The sequence below is a fragment of the Physeter macrocephalus genome, chromosome 2 (assembly GCF_002837175.3).
Source record: "Physeter macrocephalus isolate SW-GA chromosome 2, ASM283717v5, whole genome shotgun sequence".
Lineage (NCBI taxonomy): Eukaryota > Metazoa > Chordata > Mammalia > Artiodactyla > Physeteridae > Physeter > Physeter macrocephalus.
The window spans coordinates 127892241-127905767 of NC_041215.1; the positions used below are offsets into that span (position 1 = coordinate 127892241).

At 40.8% G+C, this 13527-nt stretch overlaps 2 protein-coding genes across 12 annotated transcripts in view; one reads left to right on the top strand and one right to left on the bottom strand.

Moving 5' to 3' along the window:
* MFF (mitochondrial fission factor) overlaps positions 1-2124 on the top strand; it is a 35870-nt gene extending 33746 nt beyond the window's left edge. For 10 of the 11 annotated variants that reach the window (XM_028482320.2, XM_007126990.4, XM_007126983.4 and 7 more), the window contains one exon: positions 186-1057. In XM_028482320.2, the coding sequence (XP_028338121.1) occupies positions 186-317 (132 nt within the window). In that variant the 3' untranslated portion in view covers positions 318-1057. Of the gene's footprint in view, positions 1-185; positions 1058-1731 lie in introns of those variants that run through there. The other variant, XM_028482312.2, reaches the window with a different exon arrangement.
* A 4104-nt stretch (positions 2125-6228) lies between these two features.
* Positions 6229-13527, bottom strand: part of TM4SF20 (transmembrane 4 L six family member 20) — a 10342-nt gene continuing 3043 nt past the window's right edge. The window contains exons 2-5 of the mRNA XM_007126994.2: positions 10991-11056; positions 9205-9356; positions 6982-7308; positions 6229-6411 (exon numbers count right to left, since the gene is read on the bottom strand). Coding sequence (XP_007127056.1) covers positions 7017-7308; positions 9205-9356; positions 10991-11056 — 510 coding nt within the window. The 3' untranslated portion in view covers positions 6229-6411; positions 6982-7016. The remainder of the gene's footprint in view (positions 6412-6981; positions 7309-9204; positions 9357-10990; positions 11057-13527) is intronic.

The following is a 13527-nucleotide window of genomic DNA, read 5'->3' on the forward strand; positions in this document are numbered from 1 at the left end:
GGAGACGCAAGAGGGAAGAGATATGGGAACATATGTATATGTATAACTGATTCACTTTGTTTTAAAGGAGAAACTAACACACCATTGTAAAGCAATTAAAATCCAATAAAGATGTTAAAAAAAAGAATCTGATTGCATCATGCTTTAAAGCTTCTATTCATTTTTTGATGTTGTTTTTTACTTAGATAATCAAACTAAATAGACGTCTACAACTTCTGGAAGAGGAGAACAAAGAACGTGCTAAAAGAGAAATGGTCATGTATTCAATTACTGTAGCATTCTGGCTGCTTAATAGCTGGCTCTGGTTTCGCCGCTAGAGGTAACCTCAACTCTCAAAAATATTGTCTCAACAGCTGGAAATATAAAGAATTTGCAAACTTCTTTATTTCTGTCTTTGCATTGTATGCCGTTTTACAGTCCCCACCCTGAAAATGTATTTCTCCCAGAAAGGATGGGGGAAAGACTTATATTTGCAGAAGTAAAAGTATATCCTGTCACTGGACTGTATTTAGTTTTAACCAGTTCTGCCCTAACACCTATTTAAAATTCTCCCTTTGCATGTTTTGTAAATAGGATCTAGTTTGTTTGTTGTTTTGTTTTGTTTTGTTTTGTTTTTGCCTCATCAATCTGCACAGCTAATTCTATGAATGGGAGAGAAAAAAGTGTACAGAAAATGGATTTAGAGAAGTGTCTGCAAAGGAAAAATAATACTTTATATTGTCCTGTTTCTCAAACACTGTTAGATTAAACAGTTTAGTTAATAGACATTTTTGCATCCACATTTCAACATTAACATTACTGAAGTCACGGTCTGGTGTCAGATTTAATAAACTCAAGTCACCTCATGTTTCAGGATCACCTTCAATAAAATAATTCCTAACATTTTCAGCAGTTTAAGATGTGGGCAAAATGTGCATTTTTATTTTTATTTTAGTTTTGCAGATGGTTTTCTATAAAGTACATTTTTACGAAGTCCACGTGTGAATGATTTAAAAAACTACAGAATAAGGTACAAATGTCGTGTATTTAATAAACTGTCAACCAAAGCTATATTTGTGTATCAAAAGATTTTATTTCATCATATTGTGCTGTGAGCTATATTCCATATCATGTTTCTTTATATGCACCTAAGTTTTCCCAGCTCTGGAGCAAGTAAAGCGATTAATGACTTGGCAGGTAGCAAGAACCCACTTGCTTCCTTTCAGATCTTCGTCCTGGTAGTGGTAGGCGCTGGTTTTGTTACAGCTGTTTTTGTAATTTATAGTGTCTATAAAGTGGTTCAGATAAAAATACCTTCAGTTGTGTTGCCTTTTCCATTGTATTTAGCTGATATACTAAATCTGATGAGATTAAATGCATCAATGAAACTAAGTGCTGGGAGCCTTTAGTTCCCAAACTTTTTTTTTCCTTTTTTTGTTTCAGAAATGGATAGAATTTTACTTAGGTGCAGTATTCTCCATACATCTTCAGTATCTTTCTACCAAGGCAGTGAGTTTTGAGAAAGGCAATTAGGGGAAATTCCTTAGATGTAGGTATATTGAACTGTTCTATTCTTGCTTCTCTCCTGTCCTTCCAAAAAAAAAAATACTTGGAGGAAGGATTCTTTTCTTTAATTCCTAGGGTTTATCATGAGTTTGGTGACAATTTTTTTTACCCATGAAAGTCTTCTGACTTTTTTAATATCCTAATGATGTCATTAATTATATTCTATCTTTATATGTATATCTCAAGGTAATTTCTGTGAATAATTGAAACTACAAAAATGATTTAAAAAACCATGGATAAGGGCTTCCCTGGTGGCGCAGTGGTTGAGAATCCGCCTGCCGATGCAGGGGACGCGGGTACAAGCCCTGGTCCAGGAAGATCCCACATGCCACAGAGCAACTAAGCCCGTGCGCCACAACTACTGAGCCTGCTCTCTAGAGCCCGTGAGCCACAACTACTGAGCCCACAAGCCACAACTACTGAAACCCGCCCGCCTAGAGCCCGTGCTCTGCAACAAGAGAAGAGACCTCAGTGAGAAGCATGCGCACTGCAACCAGGAGGAGCCCCCGCTCACCGCAGCTAGAAGAAAGCCCGCGCGCAGCAACAAAGACCCAACACAGGCAAAAATAAATAAATTTTATTTAATTAAAAAAAATAGTGGATAAAGTTAACACCTCTTTTGTTGGGTAGGCAGGAAAAGGATTGATTCCATAAAAGTCAAAAATGAACATGAGCAGGAATTCCAGGAGATAAGCACAAAAGCTATTTTTCTCCCTATTGACTTTTACCAAACACTGGAGACCTAGAACGTTCTCTCTTAATGGCTGTACGGGGGTAGGAGATATAATTACATGTCTTCTTAGGCAGGCACTAGCTATAACAGGAGACTCCTGCATGAAACTCAAACCCCAAAAAACTACACCCTCAGTGAAGGGGTAAATGAGAAATCAACTTAGCGTCCAAAAGGGGACAACAAAGAAACATGTCTTCACCTTGTCACAGATCTAAAAACAAAAGAGCTTGAGTCTCTCTGACTCCAGAACCAAGTCCAGCTATGCCAGCCTCCCTTCCCTAGAAGTCATTTTTCATCATTATAAGAAAGTGGTTTGGGAATTGAGAGGAACAGATTCACTCCTGGTCAGGATGGTCAGGAAATACTTCTTAGATATTTGAGCTGAACCTTGAAATAAATAAATATATGATTTCAACAAGCAGAGAATGAAGAAAAGATTCCAGATGCAGGGAACAGTGGAAGAAAAGGATACAGTCAGGGCCAGTAACAGAGTAATCAACCTACCATACTGGCTAGTGCCATACAACTAAGTAGCAAGTACAAGTGTAGCAAGTACATTGTGCCACTACTTTCGGAACTCTATTTAAAGGTTGGGTGTTTTTCACTTCTAGGAATACTTGTTGAAGCATTTGCTGGTTACTGACACTTTGAGGGATAATTTTATGAAAATATATTTGCAAGAGAGCTTTCCTTCTTTTCCTGCATGAATGTCTGTTATCCAGCTTCTTGATCATATTTGACACTGAAATTGAACTTTTTCTGGCCTCAAGTTTGGAAAAATGTAACTACCATAACTTGTTCTTTTACTTACGATGTATTATCCTGTCAGTAAGTAGAGACTCGTGTGTACACAGCACTGACCTCAGTAGTAAGCGGTTATAGCAGATGCACCACAAGCCCTGCTCTTAAGGAATTGACAGATTAATGGAGGAGGAGGGAAATAAGGCTTATTAAAGAATTAGAGGATTATAAAAATAATTTTATGAAGGAGGAGGAATTTGAGATATATGCCCAAGAACAGAGAGAGAGTGTTTCAGATGGTGGATGCAGTAAAAAAATAAAAGTATAAAGATTCCAAAGTGAGATTGAACATGGGAATGGAAGTGAGAAATAAAAAACAATGAGCTTTGTAAATGATGATTAGGTGCATGTTGTATGTGTGTGTGTGTGTGGCGGGGGGGTGTGTGTATAGACGTGCATTTGTAAGTTTAGGTACCCGGGTAGAGATGGCATGGCCCCAAAAGCCACCTCACCACAAATGGCCCGTCGGCTTTAGGCATTTAATCCAAGGCTGCAGTTTCCACGAGACCAAAATTGCTAAGAACTAACTTGCCAGCTGTTTCAGCTGATTGTGCTACTGCCACCCATCCTTTCTTTTGCCCTCTGAAATGCGGGGCTCACGTCTCTGTTCATGACCCTGTAGAAAACTGGGGTCATCTCTCACCCACTTCCAGGCTGATGAAGATTATATGCACTGTCATTGACTTGTTCAGTCAAATACAGTGAGCTGTCGTGTTTATTTGACTTGTGTTTTAATTTTGTGGCTCTGGGCAGTTTGACATTCATTTAATAAGCGTTGAGTCTTGGCTAAAAGCTGAGTACTAAAGATAGGATTAATTCATTCAACAAAATATTCGTTATGGCCCTACTTTGTATCAGGCACGGTACTTGGTACTATACTGGGAGTGAATGAAAGAAACATATCCCTGTACCCATGCAGCTTATGGTTTTATGGGGGAGAGTGAAATTTAAGAAACAAGTACACATTAAAATGCTATTGCCATTGTGATAGGTACTGTAAATCAGCAGTCCCCCACCGTTTTGGCACCAGGGACCGGTTTCGTGGAAGACGTTTCTTCCACGGGGTAGTGGGGGATTGTTCAGGCGGTAATGCGAGCGACGGGGAGCGGCAGATTCTGAAGCTCTGCTCGCTCGCCCCCTGCCCACCTCCTTCTGTGCGGCCCGGGTCCTAACAGGCCGTGGACCGCTACCGGTCCACAGCCCAGGGGTTGGGGACCCCTGCTGTAAATGAAAGAACGCTAAAGGAGAGAGTAAAGGGAAGCCTGCCTTCCATTAGGCTGTTAGGGAAAGCCTCTCCAAAAAAGTGAGACTTGTGCTGAAGTCTGAAAGATGAAGAGGATTTAGCCAGAGATTAGACAGGTGGGAGCTGGGCAGAGAAGAGGCCTTGCTGAGGACCTGAAGAAGGAGAGAGCTCATGAATAAACGGATGAGAAGGACATGGTCCCTGTTCTCTTAAATTGTCTTAATGTGATGTATTTATAAACAAAAATATTTACGTTACATTGTGACGGGCATGATCACCGTGGTTTGGGTAAGTGCCAACTTAGTTTGTTGAAAGCATGCACTCTGGGAAGGCTTTCTCAAGTAGTAGATTTTTAAGCTAGACGTTAAGGATAAATAGGTATTTATAGGAGCATAGGAAGAAGGTCTTTATACAGTAAATGGGTTCAGAAAAAAATGCCTATGAGTTCTTGATGTTACTGATTGGGGGGAGGGGGACAGCTATAATATATGTATTGTAAATTGTTTCTAAAATCTTAAGCCCAGTGAATATAAATAATTGAAATAAAAAGCAGGAATGGGGGCTTCCCTGGTGGCGCAGTGGTTGGGAGTCCGCCTGCCGATGCAGGGAACGCGGGTTCGTGCCCTGATCTGGGAGGATCCCACATGCCACAGAGCGGCTGGGCCTGTGGGCCATGGCCGCTGGGCCTGCGCGTCCGGAGCCTGTGCTCCGCAATGGGAGAGGCCACAACGGTGAGAGGCCCTCGTACCGCCCAAAAAAAAAAAAAAAAAACAGGAATGATCATATTCAGAAAATTGTAGGTTTTGAGTTTTGTCTATCTTATAACATTTTAATATGACAAACACACTGTTTCGTTATCCTGTCTTAAAGTTTGGCATATATATATAAGCCAGATTTCGAAAGACTGATTTTTTTTCCCTAGGTATTTATTGTTTTTTAATTATTGCGAAAAATGCGAACATAGGAAAATTGAAGAGTGTAATGAATTGCCATATGCCTGTCACCTAAATGTAACAACATTTTTCAGTTGCTTCATTTTTTAGCTGAAATGTCTTAAAAACATGACATTTTCCCCAAACACATACGCATTTCTGAAAAATAAGGACATTTTCCTACATAACCATAAAACCATCATCAGGCATAAAAAAACTAACAGTAAGCCCTTAATATTACCTAAACCAGTCCCTGTACAGGTTTCCCAGTTATCCCCGCAAGGCTCACGTAATCATCTGGTTGAGTCATGTCTGTCTCTTTGCTCTCTTAACCTAGAATAGTTCCCTCCACCCATCCAACCTTTTATTTTTCTTATACTACATTTTCTTGTTGAAAACAGGGGACTATTGTCTGTTTACTGTCCCACCTTTTGAATTTGTCTGAATAATGTCCTCTTTCCCTGGATTTTCTGTAAACTGAATTAGGTCTAAAGACTTGATTGTATTTAGATTACAGTTCACACTTGAATAACGCAGGGGTTAGGGGCGCCAACTTCCCGCGCAGTCAGAAATCCACATGTAACTTTTGGTTGGCCCTCCATATCCTCGGTTTCTCTGTATCCAGGACTCTGCACCCACAGATTCAACTAACTGCAGGTCGTGTAGTACTCTAGTATTTACTAGTGGAAAAAATCTGCATGATAAGTGGATCTGCACAGTTCAAACCCGTGTTGTTCAAGGGTCAACTGTATATATTTAACCTTTTTTAAGTATAAAGAAATGCAATAAAAAGGTCCCATACTTTGGCTTCCAGTATAACTTCTGTTCCTGCTTACCCTCCTCCCTCCCTTCCTTTCTCCACATATGAGAACATAGTTAGAAAATCCTAATAGTACAGAAGTACAGAAAGACACAAAGCAAATTGAAAGCTTCTCTCCACTTTTCCCCAAAGTCAACCGTTGAAGATATTTTTCTTTCCATGTGAAAATGTGCATTTACCAACATGCTTAAGTGTGAAAGCTTGACTTGTTTTTTAAGTATATCAAAGGTGACTTTAAAAACAACCTTTGGATTAAACTGACTCATCCACAGCTTTCTAGATAATGTTCCATTATTGAATTTCTAAAAGCATGTCTTTTAAATGTCATTCTAAAATGGTTCAAACTGGGCTTCCCTGGTGGCGCAGTGGTTGAGAGTCCACCTGCCGATGCAGGGGACACGGGTTCGTGCCCCGGTCCGGGAAGATCCCACATGCCGGGGAGCAGCTGGGCCTGTGAGCCATGGCCGCTGAGCCGGAGCCTGTGCTCCACAACAGGAGAGGCCACAGCAGTGAGAGGCCCGCGTACCGCAAAAAAAAAAAAAAAAAAAAAGACATTGAGAATAAATTCAAAAGTTGCCTGGGCACGTGTAGCATAAAGATCCTGAACCATGGCCCATCATGACGGGAAGCCTGTGCCAGAGGAAGGAAGTCTCAGGACCAACTAAACTGGGCTTCCCTGGTGGCGCAGTGGTTGAGAGTCCACCTGCCGATGCAGGGGACACGGGTTCGTGCCCCGGTCCGGGAAGATCCCACATGCCGGGGAGCGGCTGGGCCTGTGAGCCATGGCCGCTGAGCCTGCGCGTCCGGAGCCTGTGCTCCACGGCAGGAGAGGCCACAGCAGTGAGAGGCCCGCGTTCCGCAAAAAAAAAATTAAATAAAAAATAAATAAAATGGTTCAAACTATTATTTTCAAACTATTATTTCCATTTTATTATTATTAAACTACACAATTCGGCTTCTTCGCTTAGAGACTCCTCCACACAGACAGCCAAGGAAGCCAATGACTATCTGACTGAGCCCAAACAGGCTCTCAAGAATGCCCACAAGCAGCAGACCTAAAAATACTGAGAAATGGATAATCCTTTGTTTGTTTTCTATGGAATTGAAGTGTAAGCTGTATGTTCTCCAGTTACTGGCTGTTGTGTTGATGGAGGGATTATTGAAATCCGTAGGAGAAACACAGGAGTCTTCAAAGAACCACTGCAGATCGAAGGATTCTTCTGGATGAATGGCACTGAACAAAATGAAAGAAATGATAAAAATAAGATACTCAGGAATACCACTGACCATCTAAAGAATGCAGCATTGTGCCTAGGAAAGGACATGTATAGTAAAACAGAAAGTGCTTTTGAAACATCGTGCCCAGAAAATATAGCTAAGATGAGGGTTTCTGGGCATGTGCCGTTGTACTCTTAACAGTTGTAAAACGTAGACATCATATATCCCATCAGCGAGGATCTACTCTTAGGTTGAACTTTCTATGTTAGAAAGGGTTGAACATTAACAATTTCCTGTGGTCGCACCTATTCATGCAGGCACTCTTCTACTGGCTAAAGAAACTAAAACGAGCTCCCCGGTTCAAGGAGCTCAGTTCTTAGTGCAAAACTGCTGTGTTGCGTCTGTTCTTAAACCAGATGTACAGTTTTTACTCACAAAAGACATTTCAAATATGTCTGGTTAAAACCTTGTTGTAACAAGGTATGGAGAATGAGAAAGTTTTAGCCCTAACACATCTGTCCTTACAGATTTATCTTTGGTTTCCTACAGTAAGGCTAAGTGTTCTTAGAGAGTTTGCATTTCTGGATACCAGCAACTGATGTGCAGCCTGGGAAAAACAACAGTGTGTCAGCACGTGGAATATGAGTCTGCTCTTTGCAGTTTGCAGCAAGCGTAGGGTCACTCTTCTGTAATTGTTTACTCTCCGTAACTGTCTGTGTCCCCAGCTAGAGTGGGAATACCTTGATGCTGTGACCTCCAGCTTGGCCTGGCGCCTGGTACGTGGTGAGTAGCCATGCGCTGAGGACTGAATGTGTATAGCATGTGTGGTTGAAATCTCTAATTTTCTACTCCAGCTCTACTAGTAAAGGGAGTTTCTTTGGATTTTGATCCACAACAACTGTGGTATGCAAATTTTGAGAGATTTTTTTTAATGCAGCGAGATAAGGAAAAGGAAAAAATTTTCTTCATGTAACTACAAAAGTGGATTCTAGTTATTTTCCATACTGAACAATATATAGGTAATGAATGAATTAGGTGGTTCTTCCAGTTTTACAAATTGTGCCTAGATTCAGGCACAGAACCATCTTACAAGACTGAAATGAACCATTTCCACGTAACTCTTCAGCATTGTTTGTTACTCTGTGAGTTACACTTTTGACTCGTTGTCGTGCTGTGTTTCTGTTATGTTTGCATGATTCCATTGGCTGCTTCTTTCTTAAGGCTTATAGGTAAGCCTCTAGATTTATTTTACTTACTGTGTTTTTATTCAGTTTATCAAATTATAAAGGTAATGTATGCTTAGGGCTTACAATTTTTTTTTAATATTTATTTATTTATTTTGGCTGCGCCAGGTCTTGGTTGCGATGTACAGGATCTTCGTTGTGGCACGTGGGATCTTTAGCTGCGGCATGCAGACTTCTTAGTTGGGACATGCATGAGGGATCTAGTTCCCCGACCAGGGATCAAACCCGGGCCCCCAGCCTTGGGAGCGCAGAGTCTTACCCACTGGACCACCAGGGAAGTCCCAGGGTTTACAAATTAAATTAGATCAGAAGTGGAGAAAGTCAGTGCTCCCTTCCCTCCCCCAGGGCATCCTCCATTACCATTCTCCAAAGATGAAAGTTAAGTTTTCGGTGTATATTTCCAGAAATTTTTTATATACGTGCACGTATGCAGCCGTAGATTGTTAAAAGACAAGGATAATCCATCTAAGTCAACTACTCCTTTTAGACAAGACCATACCCAAAGCATTCTGAATGCAGTGATTCCTCCATTTCTCTGCGATTGGGCCAATTGGGATTAATGTGCTAAATCCCTAAGAATCTGTCCCATGCGAGATAACATGGAACTGGGTCAACACCACCCTATTCTAACTAGCTGCAGCTGTGTACGACAGCAAACGGTTACTCACGTTAACTTTTTAAATGAAAATTCACAACTGGAAGTTCTGTTGCCTTGAGAGTTACAAATGAGAGGGCCCTCCGCGAGAGCCTGGATGGACACCATCATGCAGTATGCAGCTCCAATGACTGTGATCACATTCAGAAGTGATGAAAAAAACATCTGAAAAATAAAGTAGGCACATTTGCACATGTTGTTACATGTTCCCGGTCTGTTTCAAGTTTCAGCAGCATATGCAGTCTTTATCATCAACTGCTGCCATTCTCCTGACACCTTACAGTCCTAGATCTTAAGATCACAGTTTGATTAGGTGTGACTTACACAAGAAGGCAGAGGGCAAAGTCCCTGCCATTTCATTAGACTTGCTAAAAGATCATTGGTGTTGCCACTGTTTCTGAACTCCTATGCACTACGTGAACCTTGTCCATTTCAACGGACCACTACAGTGTGTCAGGAACAAAGACTGTAAATAACTAGCAAAGTAACTATAATCCTATATAAATACCAAATGTCAGGAAAAGGTAATTTAAAAAATAAATAAGCTCATGGCTATAAATATGTACCCTATTAAACAGTGGCTCTCACCCCTGGGAGCACATGAGAATCACTTAAGGTGCTTTTGAAAGATACTAATTCAGAATCTCAGGGGGGCCACCAGGCATTGGTTTTGTTTTTTTGTTTGTTTGGTTTTTGCGATACGCGGGCCTCTCACTGTTGTGGCCTCTCCCGTTGCGGAGCACAGGCTCCGGCCGCACAGGCTCAGCGGCCATGGCTCACGGGCCCAGCCGCTCCGCGGCATGTGGGATCTTCCCAGACCGGGGGACGAACCCGTGTCCCCTGTATCGGCAGGCGGACTCTCAACCACTGCGCCACCAGGGAAGCCCCAGGCATTGGTATTTTTAAGATTTTCCCCAGGTGATTCTAATGTTCCCATCAGGCTGAGAACCATTGCTTTAAAACCTCAAGCTCAGTCAGGAATATTTACTGTGATTTCTTATTTATTGGTCTACCTGCTTCCTTAAAGAATTATGAGAGCCCTCAGTGTTACTTTGTAACACTGTTCATGGCATAAATAGTATGAAGACTGGGAATTTTGGAGTCTGATGGATTTGGATACAAACCTACCTAGTAACTGTGCCACGCTGGCAGGTTATATGCTTTCTCTGAGGATCAATTTCTCAGTCAATAAAACAGAGATCATAAAATGTATGGATTTTCAGAAAAATAAGATAGCATATTTGAAAATGTTCTGAGTATAGTGAGAGAAGGTTAATAAATATTAATTTCCTTTACTTTTAACATAGTTGCAATTTTATACATACCAAATGTTTGAAAAAATAAGTGTTGTCTCCTTTAACTTAACTGGATAAGGACAATTAACATTCTGATCCTAGTAAACCAGTCTTTCACGTGCATAAGAGAACTGAGGATACTTTTTCCCTAAGTATTTTATACACACCACAAAAGTAACAAGTATTTGAGTATTATGAAATTGATTACAGCCCTGAGTGCAGACTTATAAATCTCCTTTCTTTGAAAACCTTTAGACGTTTCAGTCTAAAGAAGAAGATTGAGGAGAGGTCTGAAAGCTCGCTCCAAAACTAAATTTTTATGGGAAAACAAAAAGACAAACTTCACACTTTCAGCATTATCATATAAATTATTCTAAAGAACATGTTTCTAGGACCAGCCCGGCCACGGGAGCCACACGGTGATTCAGGAGATGCTGACGCCTCGGTGGCTTTGCTGAGATGCCGGTAACTGCTTATGCACCAGACCAGCTGTGCTGTGCTCACCCCGGTTTTGTTATTGCAGCATGCTCTTTTCCTCGCTGCTAAGGACATTGTTGTTGCTGGAATGACCTGGAAATTACATCAACAGGAACAAAGAATATTAGTACTTCTCATCGGATGATAAAGCAGTAATGTTCACTTTCTACTTGCCAGCAGTTGTGGGAAGCCCAGAGGCTTAAGAGAATAAAAAGGAGGTGTGGCAATGTCCTTGATCTTGTGACCCTTATGATCCCCATTTGGACCATAAAGATTAAAAAGGGGGAAAGGATGGGGGATTTCAGTATAGCAATTTCAAACTCTTCCGTCTACATTTTTACTTTGAGTAATCATTAGAGAGACTTGGATTTTAAATAGAGTAAGTTATTTATTCATTATTTTGGAAGGAATGTTTCTGAAGGAATGGTTGCATCATCCAAAATTCACTTTTTTTTTTTTTTTTTTTTTTTTTTTTACTATAATCTGCAACCACTTACCCAATTTCCCCAAAATAGTGCGAATTAATCTGGCAAGCATTCAGAAAGGAAACTGATGGTTTTGTCTGCCTGGCAGTTGGGAACTAAGAATTCTATCACCACCCTTCTCCCACTTCCCTAACATTTTCCTCTCACTGCCAGGGTCACCACCAGCTCAGTAGTTCCCCAAACTTATGATTTGAGAATTACTTTTAGTTCTACATTCTCCTTTCTACTCCTGTATCCATGGTATGGAATGATCTCACTTCACACTGATGTTTAGAAATCTTGTATTACATTCTGTGTCAGGGGAACACATATTGCTGGGGAAAACTGTAAGAAATGATGCCATGTTCTCAGGACTTAGGTTAATATTTCTACTAGTAACTAGTCAGCAGCTATAACTAGAAATTCTTCATGAAAGAAGTTTTGTATCATTGAAGGGTTGAATGTCGATTACTTCCTTACACATAAGATATTTTAGCCATACGTTTTTTGCCATCTCAGCACAGCTGCCCTTGAGTAGTTCTCTCTCTCTCCTCCCACTCTTGTTTTCTAACATTTTACTGAGTTCTAACAACATACCAGGCAGTGTTATAGGTGCTGTATGTGTTTTAGTTCATTCACAGCCTCATAAAAATCCTATGAGGTAGGTGCCAATTATCCCCATTTTACTGGGTTGGAAAACTGAGGCACAGAAAGCTTGAGTAACTTGCCTAAGAAAGTGGGAGAGTTGGGAGTCAAAGTTGCGCGTTAGGGTTCCAGAGCTCAGGCTCAACCACTATTCCAGTCACACTGGCCAATTCTAGCAACTCTCTGTCCTCCGTAGAGCTTGCTTATTCTCACCCTCCACACCAGCATCACCCCCCTCACTCATCTCACTGTCCTCCTCATTGCTCCTTCCCCAATCCATTTTTCCAAGACCACGTCCACCTTTGTCCTTTCAGAGCAGGTCTCGGCTTGAACCGCCTTACGAGGCAGCTTTCCTGACAAACTTCACCCCACTCTGACCATGTGCTGACTCCGTGTCACGTATGGAAAACACTTTGTATTGTTATTAGGCTTTGCTTACATACTGCCTTGAACACCAACACTTATAATTCAAAGGGCACGTGTATGTAGGGCATCCTAGCCATTCAAGGCATAGCTGAGAGCCCAGAAGAAAAGGGAAAAGAAATTTATGTACCCAAATAGGTGTCAGTGTTCATGGGCTAAATTTCTTTTGTTGTACTTATAAGTGATACTGCCTTCTGAGCTTAAGGAACAAATCATTTAGAACAGGAATTGGCAAACTGGCCCACTGCCTCTTTTTTATAAACTTTTATGAAAACAGACATGCCCATTCGCTTACTTCTTATCCATGCTGCTTTGGTGCACCAGCAGTGGAGTTGAATTACTGTGAGAGAGACTGGCTCACAGAGCCTAAAATACTCACTACCTGGCTTTTCACAGAAAAAACGTGTTAACCCCTGATTTAGAAAATTAATTAATCTGTTAAAAGAAAGAGCAACATTAAATTATAATTAAAATGGATAAATCATTCCATTTTCCTTATTGATGTAAATTAAACTCTGCTAACTTTCTTGAAGATTAATTTATTTCAGAGATGCTGAAAGAGATACTTTCATAGTTCCCTTCTCTTGCAAAGGGATTTTATAAAGTAATAATAGCTTATCGTGTATGAATCCTCACCTGGTTGACTTCATGGCATGTTGACACATCTTTGTTACATCATTATGGGTAACTTGATAACTGTATTTCAACCATTTTGCCCATTCAGAGCTTTGGAAATTAGAGGGGCTCTTTATAGGATGAACATTAAAATGTGAAAGTGTGTGTGTGTGTGTGTGTATGTGACTGAATTATAAGTTTTCCAGATAATCTCCTGCACAAATAAGTAATCTTGAGAATAATCTTTCTCTTCAATTCCTAAGCACGTTTGAATGCATAAGAGTTTTTGTGAAACTTTTTCTCGATAGTCGTTTGGTTTTTGTTTTGTTTTTTTTTTTTTTTTTTGCGGTACGCGTGCCTCTCACTGTTGTGGCCTCTCCCTTTGCGGAGCACAGGCTCCGGACGCGCAGGCTCAGC